The 25,859-nt window shown below is 39.5% G+C and overlaps 1 protein-coding gene across 23 annotated transcripts in view; it reads left to right on the top strand.

Annotated features, from left to right (window-relative positions):
- LOC132659058 (lysine-specific demethylase 6A-like) overlaps positions 1-25,859 on the top strand; it is a 166,816-nt gene that overhangs the window by 11,963 nt on the left and 128,994 nt on the right. For all 23 annotated transcript variants that reach the window (XR_009599039.1, XM_060408701.1, XM_060408700.1 and 20 more), the window contains exon 3: positions 15,414-15,522. Coding sequence is in view for 22 of the 23 variants with exons in the window: in XM_060408701.1 (XP_060264684.1) it covers positions 15,414-15,522 (109 nt within the window). In the remaining variant the exon portion in view is untranslated. The remainder of the gene's footprint in view (positions 1-15,413; positions 15,523-25,859) is intronic.

Below are 25,859 nucleotides of genomic sequence, written 5' to 3'. Positions count from 1 at the left end.
ACTGTTTCTTATTTTAAATTTTCCCTTGAGTGCTTTTAGCTTTGACATCACATATTTTAGGACTTGTGTATGCATTCAGAACAGTTAGATTTTTGTGAATATTGATCATTTTATTGTGAAAGCTACCTCTTTGTCTTTAAATTTATTTATTTTGCCTGTAATTAATATAATCACTTGACTCTTACATAGTTTCTGTTTGCATAGCTTTGCCCTTCCCAACCATTTGCTTGGATTCAATGTGTGTCTTTTAAAAGACAACCTATAGTTGGCTTTTTAGCAAATCCAGCCTAGCATCTGTGACATTTATTTGGAATATATGTACTGTTCGCATTTACTCCCAACTTAAGAATGCCTACTCCTTTATTTGCTGTCTGTGTCTCATTTTTAGTATGTCTTCTTTGACTCTCTCTTACTATAAATTATAAAGTTCCTGTTACTTACTGTATGCTGTTTAATTCCTGTTTTTTTTTTTTAAGCTATATCTTTAAAAAATTATTGAGGTAAAATTCACATACTATAAAATTTGCTGCTTTAATATTTTAAAACTGTGTGGTTCAGTGCTATTTGTACATTCAAAATGTGTGATTATACTATTATCGGATTTTGGGCATTGTCATCATCTCTAACCTAAAAAACCCCAGGAATTATTAACTGGGACCATCCTCTGTCTATTGCTTAAAAAACATAAAACAGGTCTTTTGTATCTGATTTCTTTCAGTTATTATAAGGTTTTCAAAGTTTATGCATGTTGTATCATCTATCTGTATTTTATTCCTATCTATGGCTGAGTCATTATTCGACCTCCTGTGAAAAGCCAGGGTATACCCGCATTTGGTATATTTTGGTTATTCATTCATTCTTTGATGGATATTCAGTTATTTCCAAGTTTTTGCCTGTTATAAATAGTTGGTCTCTCTTATCCTTGGTTTTGCTTCTCTGGTCCCAGTTATCCCCCTCTCCCTATCAGTTAAGTCATGTGCTATTTTAAGTAGCATGATCAAATCTCTCACCCTTCTGCTACCGCATGCCCTTGTGAACACCCTTGTCCAGTGTGTCCGTGCTGTATATTTCTACCTGTGCCTTAGTCCTTAGTGATGTTCTCAGCAGACTGACTGACTCAGTAATTTTGTTCCAGTTTCCCTTGTTTTACTAAATAATGGCCAAAAAGTAGAAGAGTAGTAATGTCATCAGTTTATAAGTCAGGCATAGTAAGAAAATATCTAAACTGAAGGGATTGTTTTGTACAAATTGGAAAAAAGTGAAACAGCTAGATAAAGTGAAAGATCATCATACAATCCTGTATTTAAACATGATTGCTTGCCGGGGTCCAGCCCCCACAGGATCCAGGGAAACCCAAAGGAGGAATGGCATCTGCAATTGCAATTGATTTAGAGAGAGAGATAGATAAGGAAAGAATGTTGTATATAAGAAAATAGAGGAGAGAAGAAAAGAGGCTGATGTTCCTTGGTTTATACAGAAAATCAATAAAGTCTCAAGACAAGAGACTTGCACCATCTACGTAAGGCCACAGGTGCCCTCCCTGTCTCCCGAGGGAGTGAAGATGCAGGGCGTCTTCCCATTCAGGTCTTAGAAACCCAGCCAAATAAGTAGACACAACAGACCTCGGTACTCCAGATGGGAACTAGCCTGGAGGAGAGAATGAGAGGAGGAAAATGATTGACATGAGGAGACCAAGCTGCTTCGATGTGCGGGATCCATAGCTTTATTTTCAAAAGGTACTTATATACCTTTTTTGTACATAGAGGGAAATGAAAGATGCAAGGTCATACAGAGTCAGCCCAACATTCCAGCAGTTTTACCCTAATCAAAACCAGGATTTTTCTGCATACCTGTTCCACAAATGATGTTGTATACAGTATCTTCTGGCCTTGGAGGCCTGTGAACATTTTATGACCCTCTTTTGATAAAGGGTGCTCAACCAGAAAACTTATTTTCCCTCAGAGTTTTTTTTTTCTTTATATTTCTAATCTATGTCAGCCTCAGAAAATGCCAAACAGAGTTACATTTCACAGCATAAAGGTGCAGTGAGTTACAAGAAAGAACCAATTAGCTCAAAAGTCTGATGTGGTTAATTTCAAGGCTACACTTGTTTTTCTTACATTCTCACTATGTTAACTAATGCATTCCCAGGTGCACAGTGGATAAGAGATATGGGAACTTAGCAACAAGCATTGGCCCAATAATGAAATCCTACACCAGCACTACTCTAATAACTTTTAACTCTTTCAAAGGCTCTACGTTTTACGTTTTCCGTGCCTCTCACGGTTGGGAGGCTGTAAATAATCACATGCATAGCTATAAGAGTTTGGATATACCTGCCAAGCAAGCTAGAATGCTAACAGAGAGGGTTTGATTTGAAATATTCCTCTCATGTCTGGGAGACTTATTAGCTAATAGCCCTAAGTTGATTTTCTCCAGAGAAAGGTGGTTAGGGTTAGCCCCCTGTTAATGTCACAGGAGTTGGTGAAAGTCATGAAATAGTAAAACAGATAGATTCTGGTTTTGGTGTAGATGCTCAAGAAAGCCTAGGGAGCCCCTTGAGTTCTGAAGCCTTGTTTAACAGTTCTCTTCCACATGACCTTGTCATGGGTGGGATCTCCTGTATCGGCTCCCAGCAATTGCTCATTAGAAACACATCTGGAGCTTTGGATGAAAAACACATCTGGAGCTTTTGGATGAAAAAAAGCAATGCCTGGACATTTGCATTTTTGAAATATTCTAAAATAATTCTGATAGGCATCTGGATTTTGAAAAGGCATTATAGGCTTTTGATTGCATGGACTCCTGTAAATAGAATGTTAGCACATTTAATGTTGTCCCAGAGATCTCTGAGACTGTCTAATTCTTACCATTAATTTTTCTTTATTCTGCCCCTTGGCAGTTATTTCTGTCATTCTGTCTTACCCATTCTTCTACCTCAGTTTTTCTGCTATTGATTTTTTCCTAGAGTATTTTTAATTTTAATGACTGTGTATATTATTTCTTACACATCTTGTTAAATGTATTAGATGTTTTTTATATTTTTCCATTCTATTTTTGACCTGTTGAAACTTCTTTATTACCATTATTCTAAATTCTTTTTCAAATACATTGCCTATTTCCCCATTTATTTGGTCTTGTAGTTTTTTGTCTTGCTCTTTCATTTGTAACTTTATTTTTTTAGATGGGTGGTACTGTGTTCCTGTCTCACTAGTTGTTTGGCCTGAGGTTTCCAGCAGTGAAGTTTGTGGACCGCTGGTTAGAGTTGGGTCAAATGTGTAGCTATGGAAGATGTCACTGTGATTAATATTCTTGGGGGCTGAGGTTCTGTTATCCCAACATTTCAGACTCAACGCTCGTGACTCAGAGGCTCAAATCTGGCCTCTAGCCTATGAAGCTGGATTCTACAAAGCTGTAGGATGCAGAAAATGAAAAAAAAAAAAACAAAAAACCAGGAAAAAGAAAAAGCAGAATAACTTCCAAAGAATAAAAGATACCAACTCCTGAACGGTGAAGGCAGACTCAATAGCAAGAGAGAGAAGGGGAAAAAAAAACATATATATATATATATATATGTATATATATAAATGAGGGAGCAGAATAATAATGAGGATGAAAAAATAATAGAATAATTCTAGAAAATTAACAAATTGTAGGAAAAAAAAAGAATATGCATGAAACAACTACTGGAAGGTAAAATTGAACTCCACTAGTAGTAAATAGTAAAAACACTGAAAGAAAACCCCAAACACCAAAAGGCAAACAAAACTTAGGCTGTGAAGAGAGGCTTGGGTGAGGAACAGCTTAGATGGTACCAGTGTTCTGTTGGGAGTGGGGTTCTGACCCAGTACCCAAGCCTTCAGAGAGGACCCTGTTTAGGGTAGGGCCTCAGGCCCCACGCACCAAGAGGACCTGTACAGTGCCTCCAGCTTTGGGGTATGAGAATAAGGCCAGGCCCCCAGGAGGCTCCCCAGGTCCTGGATGGGGGAACCACCAGTTCCTTCACACGTGGAGGAACCCCTCCCTGGGCAGCCTTGCTCTGTCTCCACTGTAGGCTGAAGATGCCTTCAGAAGTGACTCTGAGGGACAGAGTAAGGTGGGGAGGTTGCTGAAGGGTGGAGGGGATCCCTGGAAGGAGGAAAAGTAGAGGGGGCTCCTGAGTAGCAGAGAGCCAAGTCCAGAGATCAGACAGAGCCCATGGATGTGGGCATATGTAGGACAGGGTCTCTGGAGGGAAGAGGAAATGAGAGAGTGGAGGGGGACCCTGGAGGGTAGAAGGGGACTCCAGGATGGCAGAGGCCTCAACCAGGAAAGAGGAGTGGTGGAGGACCCCTGGAGAGGGTCCTGGAAGGGGGTGTTGGAGGGTGGAGGGGGTCCCAAAGGTGGAAGTGATCCTGAAGGTGAAGGACAGAGGGCTTAGCCTGAGCACCTTACGAGATTCCCCAGGGCTGAGTGAGGATAGGAAGGGGACAGTAGGCAGTGCTTTGTTCTCAGAAGCCTGCAGGTACCTCCCAAAGCCCAGCCATCCATTTCCTTTTCCATCAGGAGCCTTCCTTCTCTCTCTCATTCACAGGATCTACTCAGATGGTGGGATTACTGAAGAGTGTTGGGTGCCCCAGAGGGAAGAGGACTCCATCAGAGGGAGGAGAGGCCCTAGAAGGCAGAGATCTAGGCCCTTGGGGCCCAGAAGGCTCCCCAGGATCAAGTGAAGGCAGAACCCCAGGGTCCCCACTGGATCTTTCTATCTCCTCAGAGATCCCTCCCCTTCCTGATGGAGCAAGGACTGCTACTCCCAGCACAAAGACTCTCCTCCTCCAGCAGACCCTCAGTTGATGGTCCCTAGGCCTTGAGCTTTCTCCATAACCCTCTGTCTGTTACCTGGTTTCCTCTGGGGCTCCTCCCATTAGCTGGTCCTCAGGAGGTCCCTGACCAGCAACTGGAAGGCATCCTACACATGGGGAGACATGGACTCTTTGTCTTCCTTTTGCTGTTGCTATGCCCTCCAACAATAATCTTTTGATGTTCAGACTACCTTCATCTTGCTGCAGACTTCTGTGTAAACTGTTTCCTCCTCCTGCTTCTTGGAAACAGTACCTTCAGGGTTACTTGAGATGCTTTTTAAAAATTCCTACCAAATATAACTCAACTTTTAGTTTGTGACTGTTTTCTTTAGGTTGACAGTTTTGGCAGCCATCATGAAGAGACCCGGAGCAGATTTCTGTCCTCTGCCTGAACTCTGTGAAAAACTAGAGCCTTGGTACCAGTATCCCCCTTGTGCCCATCTACCTCCTCAGGGTGTTTAGATGGATTTGAGTGAGTCTTTCCTGGTTCTCAGATCTCCCGTATTGGTAGAAAATCCTAAGTTTTATTTGGTGGAGCGAAAATGTTACCTTGAAACGTGTTTCAAGAAGACATACCTAGGTTGCTCACTTTTAATACTCAGTGGATTAATCTCTGTCAAAGGACTGGCAACGTTCTGCTTCAGCAGTGTCCCCTCAGTGTAAAGGTCTGAGTTTGGATACTAAGTGGTTAGCCTCATAGAGACAGGGAAGACTTTGCTTACTAAAACACTGAGTAAAATGGTACTGAATTGTTAACCCTAACCTATTGTTTTCCCTTGAATTGGCTGCCTTACTCAGTCCAGTTCAGTTCAGTTCAGTTCAGTTGCTCAGTTGTGTCCGACTCTTTGTGACCCCATGAGTCACAGCATGCCAGGCCTCCCTGTCCATCACCAACTCCTGAAGTTCACTCAAACTCTCGTCCATTGAGTCAGCGATGCCATCCAGCCATCTTGTCCTCTGTTGTCCCCTTTTCTTCCTACCCCCAATCCCTCCCAGCATCAGAGTCTTTTCCAGTGAGTCAGCTCTTCTCGTGAGGTGGCCAAAGTACTGGAGTTTCAGCTTTAGCATCAGTCCTTCCAAAGAACACCCAGGACTAGAATGGACTGGTTGGATCTCCTTGCAGTCCAAGGGACTCTCAAGAGTCTTCTCCAACACCACAGTTCAAAAGCATCAATTCCTCGGCTCAGCTTTTTTCACAGTCCAACTCTCACATCTGTACATGACCACTGAAAAAACCATAGCCTTGACTAGATGGACCTTTGTTGGCAAAGTAATGTCTCTGTTTTTCAATATGCTATGTAGGTTGCTCATAACTTTTCTTCCAAGGAGTAAGTGTCTTTTAATTTCATGGCTGCAATCACCACCTGCAGTGATTTTGGACCCCTCAAAATAAAGTCAGCCACTGTTTCCACTGTTTCCCCATCTATTTCTCATGAGGTGATGGGACCAGATGCCATGATCGTCGTTTTCTAAATGTTGAGCTTTAAGCCAACTTTTTCACTCTCCTCTTTGACTTTGATCAAGAGGCTTTTTAGTTCCTCTTTACTTTCTGCCATAAGGGTGTTGTCATCTGCCTATCTGTGGTTATTGATATTTCTCCCAGCAATCTTAATTCCAGCTTGTGCTTCATCCAGCCCAGCGTTTCTCATGATGTCCTCTACATGTAAGTGAAATAAGCAGGGTGACAATATACAGCCTTGACATACTCCTTTTCCTATTTGGAACCAGTCTGTTGTTCCATGTCCAGTTCTAACTGTTGCTTCCTGACGTGCATATAGGTTTCTCAAGAGGCAGGTCAGGTGGTCTGGTATTCCCATCTCTTTCAGAATTTTCCACAGTTTATTGTGATCCATACAGTCAGAGGCTTTGGCATTCATTTGCTCAGTTGTGTGTGACTCTTTGCGACCCCACGGACCACAGCATGCCAGGCCTCCCTGTCCATCACCAACTCCCAGAGCTAACCCAAACTCGTGTCCATTGAGTCAGTGATGCCATCCAACCACTCATCCTCTGTTGTCCCCTTCTCTTCTCACCTTCAGTCTTTCCCAGCATCAGGGTCCTTTCAGAAGAGACATTCTTTGCATCAGGTGGCCAAAGGACTGGAGTTTCAGCTTCAGCATTGGTCCTTCATCTTCATCATCAGTTATTTCAGCAATCAACTTTAATGTATTCCAGCTCTTTGTAAACTAAGTTTATTTTGCAATACCTGGTTCATATCTAATTTTTCAGTAAAGCCATGGGATCTTTAGTTTGCCTGGGTATGTCTGTGTGCACTTTATACATCTGAGGTGACTCTAAAAGAAGGGATTGGCTACACACTCCAGTATTCTTGGGCTTCCTGATAGCTCAGTTGGTAAAGAATCCACCTGCAGTGCAGGAGATCTGGGTTTGATCCCAAGTTTGGGAACATTGCCTAGAGAAGGGAAGGGCTACCCACTTCAGTATTCTGGCCTTTAGAATTCAGAGTTGGACACGACTGAGTGACTTTCAGTTTCACTTTCTGCTTCTTTAAGAAGTACTGTCTAAATTTATAAGAAGTTCTATTTAATGTTAGTAAAAATTGCTTAACATTTAAAATAGACCTTTCAAGATGACTTTCAGGCTCACAGGAACTGGGAAAGTCAATATTAATTTGATTCCTGATATTAATCAGAAATTAATTTTGTTTAAGTTTTTTAACTTTCTTGATGTAATTAATATAACATTTTAAGTTTAATGTTGCTGCTGCTGCTAAGTCGCTTCAGTTGTGTCCGACCCTGTGTGACCCCAGAGATGGCAGCCCACCAGGTTCCACTGTCCCTAGGATTCTCCAGGCAAGAACACTGGAAAGGGTTGCCATTTCCTTCTCCAATGCATGAAAGTGAAAAGTGAAAGAAGTCGCTTAGTCGTGTCTGACTCTTTGCAACCCCATGGACTGCAGCCTACCAGGCTCCTCCATCCGTGGGATTTTCTAGGCAAGAATACTGGAGTAGGGTGCCATTGCCTTCTCCAAGTTTAATGTACCTACATTTAATTAATAGGACCTTCTAAGTGTCTTGCAAGAAAGATAACTCAACATGATGAAACTTTAGAAGCAAATGAAATAAGAACTTTGAGATAAAAATCTTTAAAGTAGTTATATTTTAGAAATGTCTACTTAAAATGGTATTTCCAGATATTTGGTAACTTAAAGTTCTAGAGCTGCATTACTGTAAGTGATGGAAAGTTTGTTAATTAGATGAAAGAGACTGAGACATCAGTTATTAATCCAAAAAAACCAAAAGTATTTATGACTGTTAATGAAAATGTTTGATGTTGTCCTGAGATGTTTTCTATAAGAAATCAAATGATTTTAGAGATTATCACTGGTGTTTATTTTCACCAGTCTATAGAATGCCATTGTAAAGATAGTTCATAATTGCTTACTTCTTAGCTTTGCTAAAAATTAAGGTTTTAAGAGTTGAGGATTCTAATTTAAACATTTAATTAGAGCTATTGGGCATAGTACAGTAATGTTGCAGTACACAGTAAGAAATAGAATGTGTGTTTTCAGTAAAGAAGGTATGAGAAATGGAATTACATTTTATTGGGGAGGAAAGAAAAAAAAATGAGCTGGTTGATTTTATTTGGAAGGAAAATGAGAGGCAGGATGGATACAGAAAGTGATAAGAAATTGTGGAAAGAAATCCTGAGGAAAAGATTTTTTGCATAGTCAGGATTAACTAAATTTACATTCAAGTTAACTAAATTGATTTTGTAATGTGAGCTACTGCAGGACTGAAATTTGATTTTTCTCATTAGAAGTGCTCCTATTTCATAATGAATTGTGTGTTTTGGACCATTAAATGATGTATATTTGTTTTCCTTTTTTTTTTTTTTTTTCTGACTTTGGTTAATAAGTGTTTCAGTTGCCTATGATCCTGTTATGTTTAAACTGTTTTGCTATTTCTGACAGACTTCTCCAAAACCAGAATCTAACCAAAGCTAAGAACAATACTGCATAGGAACCTGAAATGTTGGGTCCATGATTCAGGGTAAATTGGAAATGGTCAAACAGATGGCAAAAGTGAATAGGGACATTTTAGCTATCAGTGAACTAAAATGGGCTGGAATGGGCAAATTTAATAACCATTTGATGACCACCTGTATCTACTTCTGTGGGCAAGAATCCCTTAGAAGAAATGGAGTAGGCCTCATAGTCAACAGAAGAGTCCAAAATGCAGTTCTTAGGTGCAGTTTCAAAAACAGCAGAATGATCTTTGTTCATTTCCAAGGCAAATCATTCAGTATCAAAGTAATACAAGTCTGTGCCCCAACCACTAATGCTGAAGAAACATTGAAAATTCTATAAAGACCTGCAAGACCTTCCAGAACTAACACCAAAACGGATGTCCTTTTCATCATAAGGGACTGGAATGCAAAAGTAGGAACTGGGGAGATACCAGGAGTAACAGGAAGTTTGGCCATGGGGTACAAAATGAAGCAGGGAAGAGGGTACTAGAGTTTTACCAAAAGAACTCTCTGGTAATAGCAAATACCCTCTACAACGCAAGAAGTGACTCTGCACATGGACATTACCAGATGGTCAATACTGAAATCAGATTGATTATGTTCTTTACAGCTGAAGATGGAGAAACTGTATATAGTCAGCGAAAACAAAACCAGGAGCATACCATGGTTCAGATCATGAACTTCTTATTGCTAAACTCAGATTTAAATTGAAAAAAGTAGGGAAAACCACTAGATTATTCAGGTATGACATAAATCCCTAATGATTATACAGTGGAAGTGACAGATTTAAGGGATTAGATATGATAGACAGATGCCTGAAGAACTATGGACCAAGGTTTGTGACGCTGTACAGGAGGCAATGATCAAGACCATCCTCAAGAAAAAGAAATGCAAAAAGGCAAAATGGTTGTCCTAGGAGGACTTACAAATAGCTGAGAAAAGAGAAACTAAAGGCAAAGGAGAGAAAGAAAGATATACCCACTTGAATACAGAGTTCCAAAGAATAGCAAGGAGAGATAAGAAAGCCTTCCTCAGTGATCAAGGCAAAGAAATAGAGGAAAACAATAGAATGAGAAAGGCTAGAGAAAGGTCTCTTAAAGAAAATCAGAGATAGCAAGGGAACATTTCATGCAAAGTTAGGCATAATGAAGAACAGAAACGGTATGGATCTAACAGAAGCAGAAGATATTAAGAAGAGGTGGCAAGAGTACACAGAATACGAAAAAGATTTTCATACCCAGATAATCATAATGGTGTGATCATTCACCTAGACCCAGACATCCTGGAATGCGAAGTCAAGTGGGCCTTAGGAAGCATCACTGTGAACAAAGTTAGTGGAGGTGATGGAATTCCAGTTGAAGTATTTCAAATCCTGAAAGATGATGCTGTGAAAGTGCTGCACTCAAATGCCAGCAAATATGGATAACTCAGCAGTGGCCACAGGACTGGAAAAGGTCAGTTTTCATCCGCTCTCTAAGAAAGATAATGCCAAAGAATGCTCCAACCACTGCACAATTGCACTCATCTCACACACTAGCAAAGAAATGCTCGAAATTCTCCAAGCTAATCTTCAACGGTTCTTAACAAAACTCCAAGCCAGTTCTTCAGCTGAGAATTTCCAGCTTTTCAAGCTGGATTTAGAAAAAGCACAGGAAACAGGGATCAAATTGCCAATCTCCATTGGATCATCAAAAAAGTAAGAGAGTTCCAGGAAAAATCCAATTCTAATTTATTGACTATGCCAAAGCCTTTGACTTTGTGGATCACAACAAACTGGAAAATTCTTCAAGAAATGGGGATACCAGACCACCTGTCCTGCCTCCTGAGAAATCTATATGCAGATCAAGAAGCAACAGTAAGAACCAGACATGGAACTGGTTCAAAATTGGGAAAGGAGTATGTTAAGGATGTATATTGACACCCTGTTTATTTAACTTATGCAGGGTACATCATGTGAAATTCTGACCTGGATGAAACACAAGCTAGAATCAAGATTTTCAGGAGAAATATCAATAACCTCAGATGTGCAGATGACACCACTCTTATGGCAGAAGGCAAAGAAGAGCTAAAGAGCCTTTTGATGAAGGTGAAAGAGGAGAGAGTGAAAAAGTTGGCTTAAACTAAGCATTCAGAAAACTAAGATCATGGTATCCGGTCCCATCACTTCATGGCAAACCAGTGGGGAAACGAGACAGTGACAGCCTTTATCTTTTGGACTCCAAAATCACTGTATGTGGTGACTGCAGCAATGAAATTAAAACCACTTGCTCCTTGGGAGAAATGTTATAACAAACCTAGACAGCAATGTCCATCTAGTCAAAGCTATGGTTTTTCCAGTAGTTATGTATGGATGTGAGATTTGGACTATAAAGAAAGCTGAGCGCCAAAGAATTGATACTTTCAAACTATGGTGTTGGAGAAGATTGTTGACAGTTTCTTGGACTGCAAGGAGATCCAGCCAGTCAGTGCTAAAGGAAATCAGTCCTGAATATTTATTTGAAGCAATAATGCTGAACCTGAAACCTCGATACTCTGGCCGCCAGATGCAAACACCTGACTCCTTGTAAAAGATCCTGATGCTGAGAAAGATTGAAGGGAGGAGGTGAAGGGGATGGCAGAGAATGAGATGGTTTGATGGCATCACTGATTGGATGGACATGAGTTTGAGCAAACTATGGGGACTGGTGGTTTCCATGAGAAACTGAAATGAAATCTGGTATGGATGCTTCAAAGAAACATTTGTGAGACATCTTAGATATATTAAGCTATGTTTTTGGTGTTTTAAATTTGAAACGTTATCAGGATTAGAGAGGTAAACTTTAGATTGTTTATGGATATGTATCATTAATATGTATTCAGTTCAGTTCAGTCGCTCAGTCGTGTCCAACTCTTCGCGATCCCATGAATTGTAGCACGCCAGGCCTCCCTGTCCGTCACCGTCTCCTGGAGTTCACTCAGACTCACGTCCATTGAGTCCATGATGCTATCCAGCCATCTCATCCTCGGTCGTCCCCTTCTTCTCCTGCCCCCAATCCCGCCCAGCATCAGAGTCTTTTCCAATGAGTCAGCTCTTCGCATGAGGTGGCCAAAGTACTGGCGCTTCAGCTTTAGCATCATTCCTTCCAAAGAAATCCCAGGGTTGATGTCCTTCAGAATGGACTGGTTGGATCTCCTTGCAGTCCAAGGGACTCTCAAGAGTCTTCTCCAACACCACAGTTCAAAAGCATCAATTCTTCAGTGCTCAGCCTTCTTCACAGTCCAACTCTCACACCCATACATGACCACAGGAAAAACCATAGCCTTGACTAGACGGACCTTAGTCGGCAATTAATGTGTACGGATAAGCATTAGTGTATTAATGATAACCCAAAATTTTACATGAAATCCGTAATATGTGATATCATGAAGTAATGTTATAAAGTTACTAGTCATAACTTTATCAATCATCTGATAAAGTTATCATAATTCAAGTTATCATGTTGAAATTCTATGTTATAGAAACAATCAGTTTCCTAATTGCATTGTCCTCAAATCTTTAGCCTATAATTTTAAAATTTGTCCTTTATAGATTATCATAAATTTACATTGTCTTTACAAAATTATTTTCAAAAAGACTATTAAAAGAATTTTCAAACGTGTTTCTGATAGCCTTTAGGTAATACCACTGAATTCAGTAACAGTGACTATCTGTTAATGAAAAGTCCTGATTACTTCATGTGGGTCAACAGGAATACATTACATGGGACTGAATGAACTGATAAATATGACATAACTTTTGACTTTTGAAAACAACAGTTAAAGGTACTTTTCAGTTAAGTTTTTTCTGTTACACTATGACCTATAATAAGTTGATAAAGTCTACCTCTGTAAACAAAGATGAAACATTGCCCTATTTTTCTGCCTGATCCTGCCAAAATTTGACTTATCCAGCTAACTTTGCTTTGGACTTGATGGTTTACTAGACTTGAATTCCAACTAGTTATACTAATTTTAATTTGTTTTCCTAGTTTTCTTTGTATACCAGTTTATTTATAATCTAGTTTTAGTTTGTTCTCTTTTTCAAATTGTTTTTGTCTTTTTCTCTCTGTTGCTTTAAAAGTTTGTCAGTGTTATAAGCTACTTCATCTTATAAGATTGTTGTCTCTTGTCTCTTAAGATTGTTGGAGGTGTAACCCTGCCTCCAGCAAATGTGTTGGTGACCAGGCAACTTAAAGTTATTTATCAAAGATATGGTTCTGTATACAATTGATAATTATATAGTTGATTCCATGTATGGGAAGAAGCAAAATAGAAAATATCTCCTGGATCTTAATAGATTAGAAGGTGTAGGATACAGAGAATCTTTGATTACTTACCAATGGGCCTAATCCAGAAGTTAACACCTGGAGTGACATAGCAATAGAACTTCTTATTTCTGTGATCTGGGAAGAACCTCCCAGCACCATGGAACAAAAAATGGTCATGAAATGTCTCCCAAATTGGCTGAAGTTTTTATCACAGGGAGGGACTATGGTAAGGAGTATTTCCTTCCAAATCAGTACACATGGATATCACAACTATTAGGGATTCCACCCTCCGAATGTTAATTTCTAAGCCCAGAAAGAACAATGTGTGCTATTCAGCAGCCAGCCGTGGGCTGCCATTACTCCCTGCATGAAAAAGGAACTAAGGTTGTGAATAATCAAATCAAAGGATGCTAGTCAGTGATTGATTTCTACAAGCCCAGGTTCTTGGGTTTTCTCATACGTAGAAAAGGGCTAAATTCCTTAACTTGGGACAGCTGATTTTCCTTAGTTAAGAATAATCTTTTGATGTTCAGACTACCTGCCCCTTGTTGCAAACTTCTGTTTAACCTGACTCCTCTCCCTAAAACGGAACTCTCATATTTTAGGTTTTGACAATTTTTTAAGTTGACAGAGGCTTGAAATTTTTTATTTTCACTTTCTAGTGATTTCTGGAACCTAAGAAAAGATTCAGATTTTTAATTGTTTTCAGTGATTTGAGGTCCTAAAAGCCAAGTGGTATGGCCAAAAAGAAAAAGGAAAAAAAGAAGATGGTGGGTAGTCGTTCTGGTTTATACATAGTTTTGCCTAAACTTTATGTAAATAGGGTATCTTGTCTTGCAAGTGTTACCATGAACACTGGAGGAAGGGAGTTATTTATTTCTGTCTTTAAATAAAGCAGATGTGGTATGTGTGTTTGGTAGTCATAGGTTAGACTATTTAATTCCCAACTAGGGATTGACCCTGAGTAATGGCAGTGAAAGTGTGGAAACCTAACCTCTGGATCATTATGGAACTGCCACCCCATCCCCCATATCTTAATGTATGAATAAATTTTCCCACAATTTATGACAACTCTGCAGAACATTGTTCTTTACGCAGATACTCCAGGATACTGTTCTTTCTGATATTTTAATAAAATCTTAATTTCTTCTATCTGCAGACTTCTGACAGTTTTTTTTTTTTAAGAGATTCTTTAAGTGTAATCTTTTTCTCTAATAAAAGCTTGAAAGATGTCTGTGGTAGGAGGTGAGATAATATTTGAGTTATATGTTGGAAATATGTGAGAAGCATTAGTAAGAAAATATATGATGTATTTGCCTGAAAAACTACACAACATCATGTATGGTACTCTAAAGTGTAACATTTCTTTGCAGAAATACCTGAGATAGTAGCTATTGTTGAGCAGCTTTATCCAATAGAAATGTAGTAAAACACAGAATTTTAATTCCTCATATGATTTTTAAATTTGGTAACTATTAACTAGTAAAGAGGAACATGAAATTGAATAATATATTTAACTTAATGATCAACATAAAATTGTTAGTAAATGTATCAGTCTTTTGTATGCCGTCTTTGTAATTTGTTGTGCAATTTACAGTTATAGCACATCTCAATTTGGACTTGCCACATTTCAATGTAGTTAATGGCTCCTGAAATTTTAGTAAAGTTCTTTCTGCTTGTGTTCATTTGAGTGTAGTTCAGTTACGTGCATAAGGATTGAAGTTATAATTTAGATTGGAAACTAACAGTCATTAAAGGAACTTCTAAATTATCTTACTTGGCAGGTCTTATTCTCCTTTTTTTCATATGGGACAGCTTTGAATCATAATAAAAACTTGAATCATAAGTGATGGCTCTGCTAAGTAATTAGAAAGCTATTTCTTCTAATTTCTTTTTCTACAATATTTATTTATTATTTATTTACTTGGCTGCATTGAGTCTTAGTTGTGGCATGAAGAAACTTTTGTTGAGAAGCGCGTGCTTCTCCATAGTTGTGGCACACGTACTCAGTAGTTGCAGAGCTTGGTGTTAGTTGCTCCACAGCATGTGGAATCTTTTTCTACTAGGGATTGAATCCTATATCTGAGAATTTGCAGGTGGATTTTTAACCACTGGGACCATCAGGGAAGTCCCACTTTCTTCTAATTTCTGGAATATTTGAATTCTCAGTCTTGATGGAAATAACACTGTTTGATTTTTTGAGTACTCTCACAAAGTATCTATCTGTTCTCTCAGAAAGCATGCAGTTAGGATTTTGCTTTTTTCTTAATACTTATTTATAATTTCTTTTTTCTAGGCTGTTTGCTGCTATGAATCTCTAATCTTAAAAGCTGACGGAAAAGTGGAGTCTGAATTCTTTTGTCAGTTAGGTCACTTCAACCTTTTATTGGAAGATTATCCAAAAGGTAATTATTTCATTTTTACAATTTCTGCTTCATTTGCAACATAGAAAAATGCAGTTGTTTTTACTTTTTATCAGTGTACTTAAAACTGTACTGTAGTTTCTTCTAAGCTCATAAAGGGGCTTCCCAGGTGGTGCTATTGGTAAACAACCTGCTTGCCAATGCACATCTCCTAGATGTGAGAGAGAGATGCAAGTGTGATCCCTGGGTAGGGAATCAAACCTTGACACTCTAGAGAAGGAAATGGCAATCTACTCCTGTATTTTTGCCTGGATAGTCCCGTGGACAGGGGAGCTTGGTAGACTGTAGTCCATAGGGTTGCAAGGAGTCAGACAAGACTAAAGTGACTTAGCTTGCACACATGCAAGCTCATAAACAAAAGAAACACAGGAAAAAAAAAGTAGAGTGGATGGAAATGTCAAGATTTTATGTAATTTCATGTAAACATTAAATGAATTTGATCACTCTGCAAAACCTGTAATATACATTTGCATTGCTGCTTTCCTTGCCCTTGTGAAAATGTGATGTTTAAAACCTCATCACATTAGAAAAAGATGCTGTTTGGTATTTTCATCTATACATGGAAATGGGAAACTTTATGAAAGAGTTACCCTGAAGTGCTTTCAAACACCATCAAATAATTTTCCAGTTCTCAGTATTGTTCTATAAATTTTACTCAAATTTTAACACTGTTTACTTAGAAATAGCTTAGATCCCACAAGGAAAAAGATTTAGTTCCCCAAGACTGCTCTTCTCAGAAGTGAGTTGTATTTAGGTTGTCATGTATCTTCCTGATCATCCAGCTATAAGACAGTTTCCCAAACCCCCTTCTTGAGTTTGGTTAATTTTTAGAATGACTCACCAGCTCAGGGAAACATTAATTAATTTACTATAAGGAATGTTGTAAAGCATGCAAATGAAAAGGAAAATGAAGGGGTACAGAGATGAGATCTGAAAGTTTTCTAAGCTTAGGAACTTCTATCCCTAAGGAACTGGGTTGAAATAATCAAATCTCACTTTTCAGGAATTTATTGTAGCACTTATTCTGCATCCTTTCTCCTCCCTACCTAACATCACACTGAGAATTGCTAAGGTTTCCTTATAAGTCCTCTCTTCAGCATTAAGTGAACCTAAGGGAGCACTTAAGAAAAATAAAAACACTTCATTCAGGGCTTTCCAAATATTTTTGGAGCTCTCTATCACAAACAGAGCTTACACGAAATATATTTATTATTTCACAAACAAAAATAGCATTTCTCATTTTTGCTCTTGATTTGTAAAGTTTTCTACTTAAGTTAGAAAATATTTGAAAATCTGACATTATCCATGACATTGTATGGTAATAACCCTCTCCAGTTTTCTTGGGCTTCCCTTGTGTCTCAGCTGGTAAATAATTGCCTGCAGTGCAGGAGAATGATAATCTCTTAAGTTCTGACTGGGACCGAAAAAAATACACAACCTGAAAATGTAGAGTTGTGTTTTATTTGGTGAACAAAACTGAAGACTTGGGCTCAGGACACAGCACCACAGATAATTCTGAGAGATTGTTCCACAGAGATAAGACAGGGCCTGGTTATATAGAAATTTTTACAACAAAGACCAGGTGTTCAGAGTATCAAAAGATTAATGGTATGAAATTAGTTTCTCTTTCCGATTTATTTTGTTCAGTATGATAGTCTGTTGGTCCATGCATATTGCTACAAATGGCATTTCATTCTTTTTTATGGCTAGATAATATTCCATTCCACATATATATGTATATACACACCACATCTTTATTTATCTGTCAGTGGACAGTTAGGGTACTTCCACATCCTGGCTATTGTAAATAGCGTTGCATTGAACATTGTGTTACATGTGTCTTTTTGGCCTGTAGTTTTTGTCTTCCGAATATATATGCCTAGGATTGGTATTGCTGGATCATATGATGACTGGTTTACTAGGGAAACACCATACTGTTTTTTATAGTGGCTGCACCATCTTACATTCCCACTAACAGTGTAGAAGCGTTCCCTTTTCTTTACATCCTCTCCATCATTTATTGTTTGTAAACTTTTGATGATGGCCACTGTGACTGATGTGAGGTTATATCTCACTGTAGTTTTGATTTCATGTCTATGAAATGCTCATCAGTGATGATCATCTTTTTATGTGTTTTTTGACCAAAATGATTACTGTTAGTTAAAGAAATCCAAAAATCTCAAAGAATTCAGCATTTTTCTGTTTGGAAAGATGCAAAGTCTGGGCTCATTGAAATCATATGCACTTTTCATATGCCCTTCCACTATCGAGGGCTAATTACAGTGCTTGTCATCATTGGTCCCTTCAGTGTGCCCTGTGGGGAGAGGAGTGGCCATAGTAGTTGACTAGTTAATACCATCTGTTGACTGGTTAAATCCTGCCTTATCAAAAGTTCTCTCAGGGCTCAGCATCAAGGCAGCTTTATTGTGATGACTTGACGACAGCAACATCCTTTGTTTACTGCTTTGGTAAGTTGCATTTTTAGCTTGCAGCACCTTTAAGTAAAACAGGATTTTCACTGATTTGTAATATTTTTCTTCTCAGAAATAGGTGAAGATAAATAACCTGAGGGAATCTTTTATATTTGAGTGCCATCCTTCTAAGATGTGTGCATACTTCCCTGTTGCTCAAAACAGTTATTTACTTAGTAAGTTAAAAGCACCTTGAAAAATGCTTTGCCCTTCCTAAAAGCAACAACAGCAGATGCCTATACCAAATAAGAGCTGTCTTAAGCAAGGATATGTTAACCTTTTGATAGTCATAAACACCTTGATATATAGAGAAGATAGACATTTTTTGATTGTCAGCAAATGTGTTTAGTGGAAATAACAATTGGCTAAAGTAAGTTGTTAGTGCTATGAGGCATCAATGCTTTCAGTTCACTTCAGATGCTCAGTCATGTCCAACTGTGTGACCCCACAGACTGCTCCATGGCAGGCTTCCCTGTCTATCACCATCTTCTGGAGCTTGCTCAAACACATGTCCATCAAGTTGGTGGTGCCATCCAACCATCTCATCCTCTGTTGTCCCCTTCTCCTCCTGCCTTCAATCTTTCCCAGCATCAAGGTCTGTTCCAGTGAGTTAGTTCTTCCCATCATGTGGCCAAAGTATTGGAGTTTCACCTTTAGCATCAGTCCTTCCAGTGATTATTTAGGACTGATCTCCTTTAGGATGGACTGGTTGGATCTTCTTACAGTCTAAGGGAATCTCAATAGTCCTTTCCAACACCACAGTTCAAAAGCGTCAGTTCTTTGGCACTCAGCTTTCTTTATAATAAAGTCCAGCTCTCACATTCATACATGGCTACTGCAAAAACCATAGCTTTGACCAGATAGACCTTTGTTGGCAACGTAATGTGTCTGCTTTTTAATATGCTGTCTGTGTTTTTTAAGCTTTTCTTCTAAGGAACAAGTGTTTTTTTAAATTTCATTGCTGCACTCACCATCTGCAGTGATTTTGGAACCCAAGAAAATAAAGCCTGTCACTGTTTCCATTGTTTCCCCATCTATTTGCCATGAAGTGATGGGACTGGATGCCTTCATCACAGTTTTTTGAATGTTGAGTTTAAGCCAGCTTTTTCACTCTGCTCTTTCACATTCATTAGAGGCTCTTTAGTTCTTTGCTTTCTGCCATAAGGAGGGTGTCATCTGTGTATTGACATTTCTCCCAGCAGTCTTAATTCCAGCTTGTGCTTCATCTAGCTGTGAATTTTGCATGATGTACTCTGCATAAAAGTTAAGTAAGCAGGGTGACAATATACATTCTTGACCTACTCCTTTCCCAGTTTCCAACCAGTCCATTGCAGGTCAGGTGGTCTGGTATCCCCATCTCTTTCAGAATTTTCCGCAGTTTATTGTGATCCATACAGTCAAAGGCTTGGGCATAGTCAGTAAAGCAGAAGTAGATGTTTTTCTGGAACTCTCTTGCTTTTTCAATGATCCAGTGGAGATTGGCAATCTGATCCCTGGTTCCTTTGCCATTTCTAAATCCAGCTTGAAAAGCTGGAATTTCCCAGTTGAAGAACTGGCTTGGAGTTCCGTTGAGAACTGTTGAAGCCTGGCTTGGAGAATTTCGAGCATTACTTTGCTAGTGTGTGAGATGAGTGCAATTGTGTGGTAGTTTGAGCATTCTTTGGCATTGCCTTTCTTTGGGATTGGAGTGGAAACTGACCTTTTCCAGTCTTGTGGCCACTGCTAAATTTTCCAAATTTGCTGGCATATTGAGTGCAGCACTTTCACAGCGTCATCTTTCAGGATTTGAAATAGCTCATCTGGAATTCCATCACCTCCACTAGCTTTGTTCATAGTGAAGCTTCCTAAGGCCCACTTGACTTCCCACTCCAGGATGTCTGGGTCTAGGTGAATGATCACACCATTGTGGTTATCTGGGTATGAAAATCTTTTTGGTATAGCCCTTCTGTGTATTATTGCCACCTTTTCTTAATATCCTCTGCTTCTTTTAGGTCCATACCATTTCTGTCCTTCCTTTTGCCTATCTTTACATGAAATGTTCCCTTAGTTTCTCTGATTTTCTTAAAGAGATCTCTAGTCTTTCCCATTCTATTGATTTCCTCTATTTCTTTGCCTTGATCACTGTATAAGGCTTTCTTATCTCTCCTTCCTGTTCTTTGAAACTCTGCATTCAGATGGGTATATCTTTCTTTTTCTCCTTTGCCTTTAGTTTCTCTTCTTTTCTCAGCTATTTGTAAGACCTCCGCAGACAGCCATTTTGCTTTATTGCATTTCTTTTCCATGGAGATGGTCTTGATCCCTGTCTCCTGTACAATGTCACGAACCTCCATCCATAGTTCTCAGGTACTCTATCATATCTAATCCCTTAAATCTATTTGTCACTTCTACTGTATAATAGTAAGGGATTTGATTTATGTCATACCTGAATGGCATAGTGGTTATCCCTACTTTCTTCAATTTAAGTCTGAGTTTGGCAATAAGGAGTTCATAATCTTAGCCTCAGTCACCTCCCGATCTTGTTTTTGCTGACTGTGTAGAGATTCTCCATGTTTGGCTGCAAAGAATATAATCAGTCTGATTTCAGTGTTGATCATCTGGTGATGTCCATGTGTAGAGTCTTCTCTGTGTTGTTGGAAGAAGGTGTTTGCTATGACCAATACGTTCTTTGGCAAAACTCTGTTAGCCTCTGCTCTGCTTCATTTTTAACTCCAAGGCCAAACTTGGCCTGTTGTTCCAGGTATCTCTTGTTTTCTACATATGCATTCCAGTCCCATGTGATGAAAAGGGCCTTCTTTGGTGTTACTTCTAGAAGGTCTTGTAGCATAAAATTAATTTGTTTAATCAGTGATTTAGCCACAAATTTTAATTGTGTGCTATGGTTTTTGTCAAATGTAGGGAGGAAAAATATTTTCCCTTCTATCTGTCTGAGTTCCTGCATCTGATCTCAGTAAAAGACAGAATAAGAGCAGAAGAATAAACAGAAGTTTTAAAACATGTGTTTTGCATGTTACATCAAAGAAACTGAGCAAACTGAATAACTCTCAGATATAGACTACATCATGAGTGATGCTAGTATAAGAAATCTACCTGCCAGAGTAGGAGACAGAAGAAATGCAGGTTTGAGCCCTGGGTCAGAAAGATTCCCTGGAGGAGAAGTGACAGCCCACTCCAGTATTCTTCCAATGGAATGAGAAGCCTGGCAGGCCAGACTCCACAAGTTCACAGTCGAACACTTAGTCACTAAACAAGGAGGACGCTCCAGCTGCAGGGTCTCATACTTGTTGAACTGAGCTGTGAGAATCAAGTTAGGAATCCTCAGGGATTCATCTCTTCAGACCATTTGGCCCATCATCTTCTTTGAATCTTTGTTGTGAGATTGCATAAAAGTGGCACAAATGAAATTTGACATAAAGAATATGATTTCTATACATTTTAAAATTTTGGTTTCTTGTGAACATCTGCTTACCATCTTTTTTTCTCTAGGACCCTTTATAATTTCTTCCCTAAAAATTCCCTGCATTTTCCCTTCTCCCCTCAATTCTTTATGGGATTTTCTAGGTAAGAGAACTGGAACTGGTTGCCATTTCTTCTTCCAGGGGAACTTCCTAACCCAGGGATCAAACCCGCATCTTTTGTTTCCTGTATTGGCAGGAGGGTTCTTTACCATTGTCGCCAACTGGGAAGCCCCAAAATTAAGCCTCTACTTCACTAAAAGGTCAGTTTTCATTCTGGTCCCAAAGAAGGGCAGTGCCAAAGAATGTTCAAACTACCATACATGTGTATGTGCTGAGTCTCTTCAGTCATGTTGAACTCTTTGCAACCCTGTGGGCTGTAGCCCACCAGGCTCCTCTGTCCATGGAATTCTACAGGCAGGAATACTGTAGTGGGTTGCCATGCCCTTCTCCAACAAATTACAGAACAGTTGTCCTCATTTCACATGCTAGCCCGGTAATGCTCAAAATCCTTCAAGCTAGGCCCAGCAGTATGTGAACCAAAACATGCAAATATACATGTTGGGTTTAGAAAAGGTAGAGAAAGCAAAGATCAAATTGCAGCTTTCCTTGGATCAAAGAGAAACTAAGGGAGTTCCAGAGGAACATCTCCTTCTGCTTCACTGACTACGCTAAATCCTTTAACTCTGTGAATCACAAGAAACTGGGAAATTCTTAGATGGGATACTAGATCACCTTACCTGTCTCCTGATAAACTTGTATGGAAGACAAGAAGCAACAGAACTGGATGTGTAGCAAAAGACTGGTTGGAGTATTGGAAAAGAAATATTTCAAGTCTATATATTGTCACTCTCAACTGCTATGCGCAGGAGAAGAATTGATGCTTTTGAACTGTGGTGTTGGAAAAGGCTCTTGAGAGTCCCTTGGACTACAAGGAGCTCAAACCAGTCAGTCCTAAAGGAGATCAGTCCTGAATATTTATCAGAAGGATTGATGCTGAAGCTGAAGCTCTAATACTTTGACTACCTGATGTGAAGAGATGTCTCATTAGGAAAGACTTTGATGCTGGGAGGGATTCGGGGCAGGAGGAGAAGGGAGGAGATGGCTGGATGGCATCACTGACTCAACAGACGTGAGTTTGAGCAAGCTGTTCGCAATGGTAGAGGACAAAGGAGCTTGATGTGCTGTAGCCCGTGGGGTTGCTAAGAGTTGGACACAACTTGGCCAACTTGAACAACAAATCTATATGTGAGTTTTCATGATTGCCTTCTTTCACTCAACTGTATGTTTGCAAGGATAATTCATGTTGCCCCAGAACTGGTTCTTTATTACTTCTAAGTTAATAATATCCCATTGTAGGCATGTAGCTGTTTTGATTTAGGTATTCAGGTGGGTGGATAATTGATTTGTTTCTACTTTTTGTTACTGTGAGGATATTGTGAACACTGGTGTACAGATGTCTGTTTGAATTCCTGATTTTAATCCTGTTTGATTTATACCTTGGAGTAGAATTGCTGGGTCATCTATTGATTGTGTTTCATTTCTTTGCGATGCCACCAAATTGTTTTTTACAGTGGTTGCAACATTGTACTGTCTCACCGACAGTAGGTAAAGGTTGAAGTTTTTGCATGCCTTCGCCAATACTCTCTCTCCACCCTGTTCTCGTAGCCATCGTACTAAATGCAAAGGGGTGTCTCATGGTTTTAATTTTGGATTTCTTTGGTGACTGAATGTAAACATCTTCTCATGGATATAGTCCTTTTCTTTATATTTTCTGAAATATCTTTTTAAGTCCTTTGCACTTTTTTTTTCTTTTGTACTTCATATTTTGTATTGGAGTATAGCCAGATAACAATATTGTGATAGTTTCAGGTGGGCAGCAAAGGGACTCACTCATACATATACATGTATCCATTTGCCCCCCAAACTCCACCCCCACCTCATCCAGGCTGCCACATTTTTTTGTTTGTTTCAGCTGTATTTCCATTCCTTTCAGGTTGTAGAACACAAATTTTATATTCTTGTTACTTACTGTAAGTCCTTAAGGGTTTTTTACATTTTTATGTCTTTTTTTTTCCTCTTGTTTTGATTCAATAATTTCTCATGTTCTGTGCATTAGTTGAGTGATTCTTAATTATACTTGTACCTTTGAAGACATCAGCTGAGTTCTTTACTTTGGTAATTGTGTATATCAGTTTTAGACTTTACAATTTGTTGTGCTGTTGCTAAGTAGTGTCCACTGACTCTTTGTGACCCCATGTACTGCAGCACACCAGGCTTCCCTGTCCTTCAGTATCTCCTGGAGTTTGTTCAAATTCATGACCATTAATGGTTAGATAGGTGATGCTATCTAACCATCTCGTCTTCCGTGGCCCCCTTTTCCTGCCCTCAGTCTTTGCCAGCGTCAGAATTTTTCCCAACAAGTCAGTTCTGCACATTAGGTAGCCAAAGTATATTGGTGCTTCAGTTTGAGCATCAGTCCTTACAGTGAATATTCAGGGTTGATTTCCTATAGGATGGACTAGTTTGATCTGTTTGCTCTGCAAAGGACTCTACAGAGTCTCCGCCAGCACCACGGTTCAAAGACATCAGCTTTTCAGCGCTCAGTCTTCTTTGTGGTCCAGTTGTCACATCTGTACATGACTAGTGGAAAAACTGTAGCTTTGACTACAGTTTGACTAGACGCACCGCTGTTGGCAGGGTGATGTCTCTGCTGTTTAATATGCTCTCTAGATTTGTCATAGCTGTTATTCCAAGGAGCAAGCATTTTTTAATTTCATGGCTGCTATCACTATCATCTGTGATTTTCTAGCCCAAGAAAATATAATCTATCCTGCTTACTTTTCCCCCTGTACTTGTCATGAAGTAATGGGACTGTGATCTTAGTGTTTTTAATGTTGAGTTTCAGGCCAGCTTTTTCACGCTTATTCTTTCACCCTCATTAGGGGGCTGTTTTGCTTTTCTTTGCTTTCTGCCATTAGACTAATATTGTCTTCATAGGTGAGGTTACTGATATTTCTCCCTGCAGTCTTGATTCCAATGTAGGATTCATCCATCCTGTTTTAGGAAGTCTGTACTTTGCCTTTACTGTTTCTGTAAGGGTTATTTAAGGCAACACTTTTTCTTTGGAGTTTCACTGCAGTTCAGTTTTTATGTAAACGTTTTCTGTCTTGCTTTTTTCCTTTTTATCTTAGTCTTTTATTTAGGGGAGAATGTCTTTTGGGAGTGCATCAAGTGGTACAAGTGGTAAAGAATACACCTGCAATGCAGGAGACCCGAGTTCAGTCCCTGCATTGGCAAGATCCCCTGGAGAAGGAAATAGCAACCTGCTGCAGTATTCTTTCCTGGGAAATCCCATGGACAGAGGAGCATGGAGGCGTAACAGTCCATGGACTGTTTAAGTCCACAAAGGGTTGAACATGACTGAGCTACTTCATTAGTGGGTGGATGTGTCTGCGTGTGTGTTCCTCCCTGCCTGTTGGCCTTTCCATGTTGCTGCCTTCTTCTGCTCTAAATCTGGGCTATATGAAGTAAAGAGAATACACTAAACACATTGCAGTATTATTCCTCAGGGTTTTATGCTTTTGTACTGTTCTTCTTATATTGAATGTATATGCATTCTACTGCTGCTAAGTCACTTTAGTCATGTCTGACTTTTTGCTACCCATGGAATGTATCCCATCCAGCTCCTCTGTCCATGGAATTCTCCAGGCAAGAATACCAGAATGGATTGACATTTCCTTCTCTAGAGGATCTTTCCAATGCAGAGATTGAGCTCACGTCTGTTAGCTCTTCTGCATTGGCAGGCAGATTCTTTACTACTTACACCACTTGCAAAGCCCCTGAACCCACAAAGCTATCTACAAAAGTAGGCTCCTGCTCAGGACACTCTTGACTGCAGAACCAGACGATGTCCAGGCATGCCAGCTCTGCGTACATATCCAAGGCCATTTGTGTGCCGGTGCATGATCCTGGTTCCGTGGGCGACTAGCTTGACCAGCCTTTCTGGGCAGACCTGGAGAACATTTCAGGAGGGATTTCTCCTAGGGAAAAGGTGTAGATCTAAGCTCCCAGAGCTGCCTCCCCAAAGCTGGGGGTCACTTTGAGTGTCCATCTGGTACGTCCATCTGCTCCCTCAGCAGACACAGGAGCTGGGACTCCAGTAAGTCGTGATATAAACAGCCACTTGGGATGATGAGATGGGAACCCTCCTGCAGTTGGGCATGCATATTTGTGTACTTAATAGTGTGCCACATTTCTTTTATGCTCTACTTATTTTCTTTTTTCTTCATCATTTTGATGACATCATTTCTTATAATGCCTTTTTTACTTTTGTCAGTTCAGATCTGCTGTTGCAGTGTTTCTGCCTCCCTCATGTTGTTCTTTGATACTAAAA

Source organism: Ovis aries, chromosome Y, assembly GCF_016772045.2.
Source record: "Ovis aries strain OAR_USU_Benz2616 breed Rambouillet chromosome Y, ARS-UI_Ramb_v3.0, whole genome shotgun sequence".
Taxonomy (NCBI): Eukaryota; Metazoa; Chordata; class Mammalia; order Artiodactyla; family Bovidae; genus Ovis; species Ovis aries.
The sequence above is the reverse complement of the archived record's forward strand: the minus strand, read 5'-3'. Positions and strand labels throughout refer to the sequence as shown.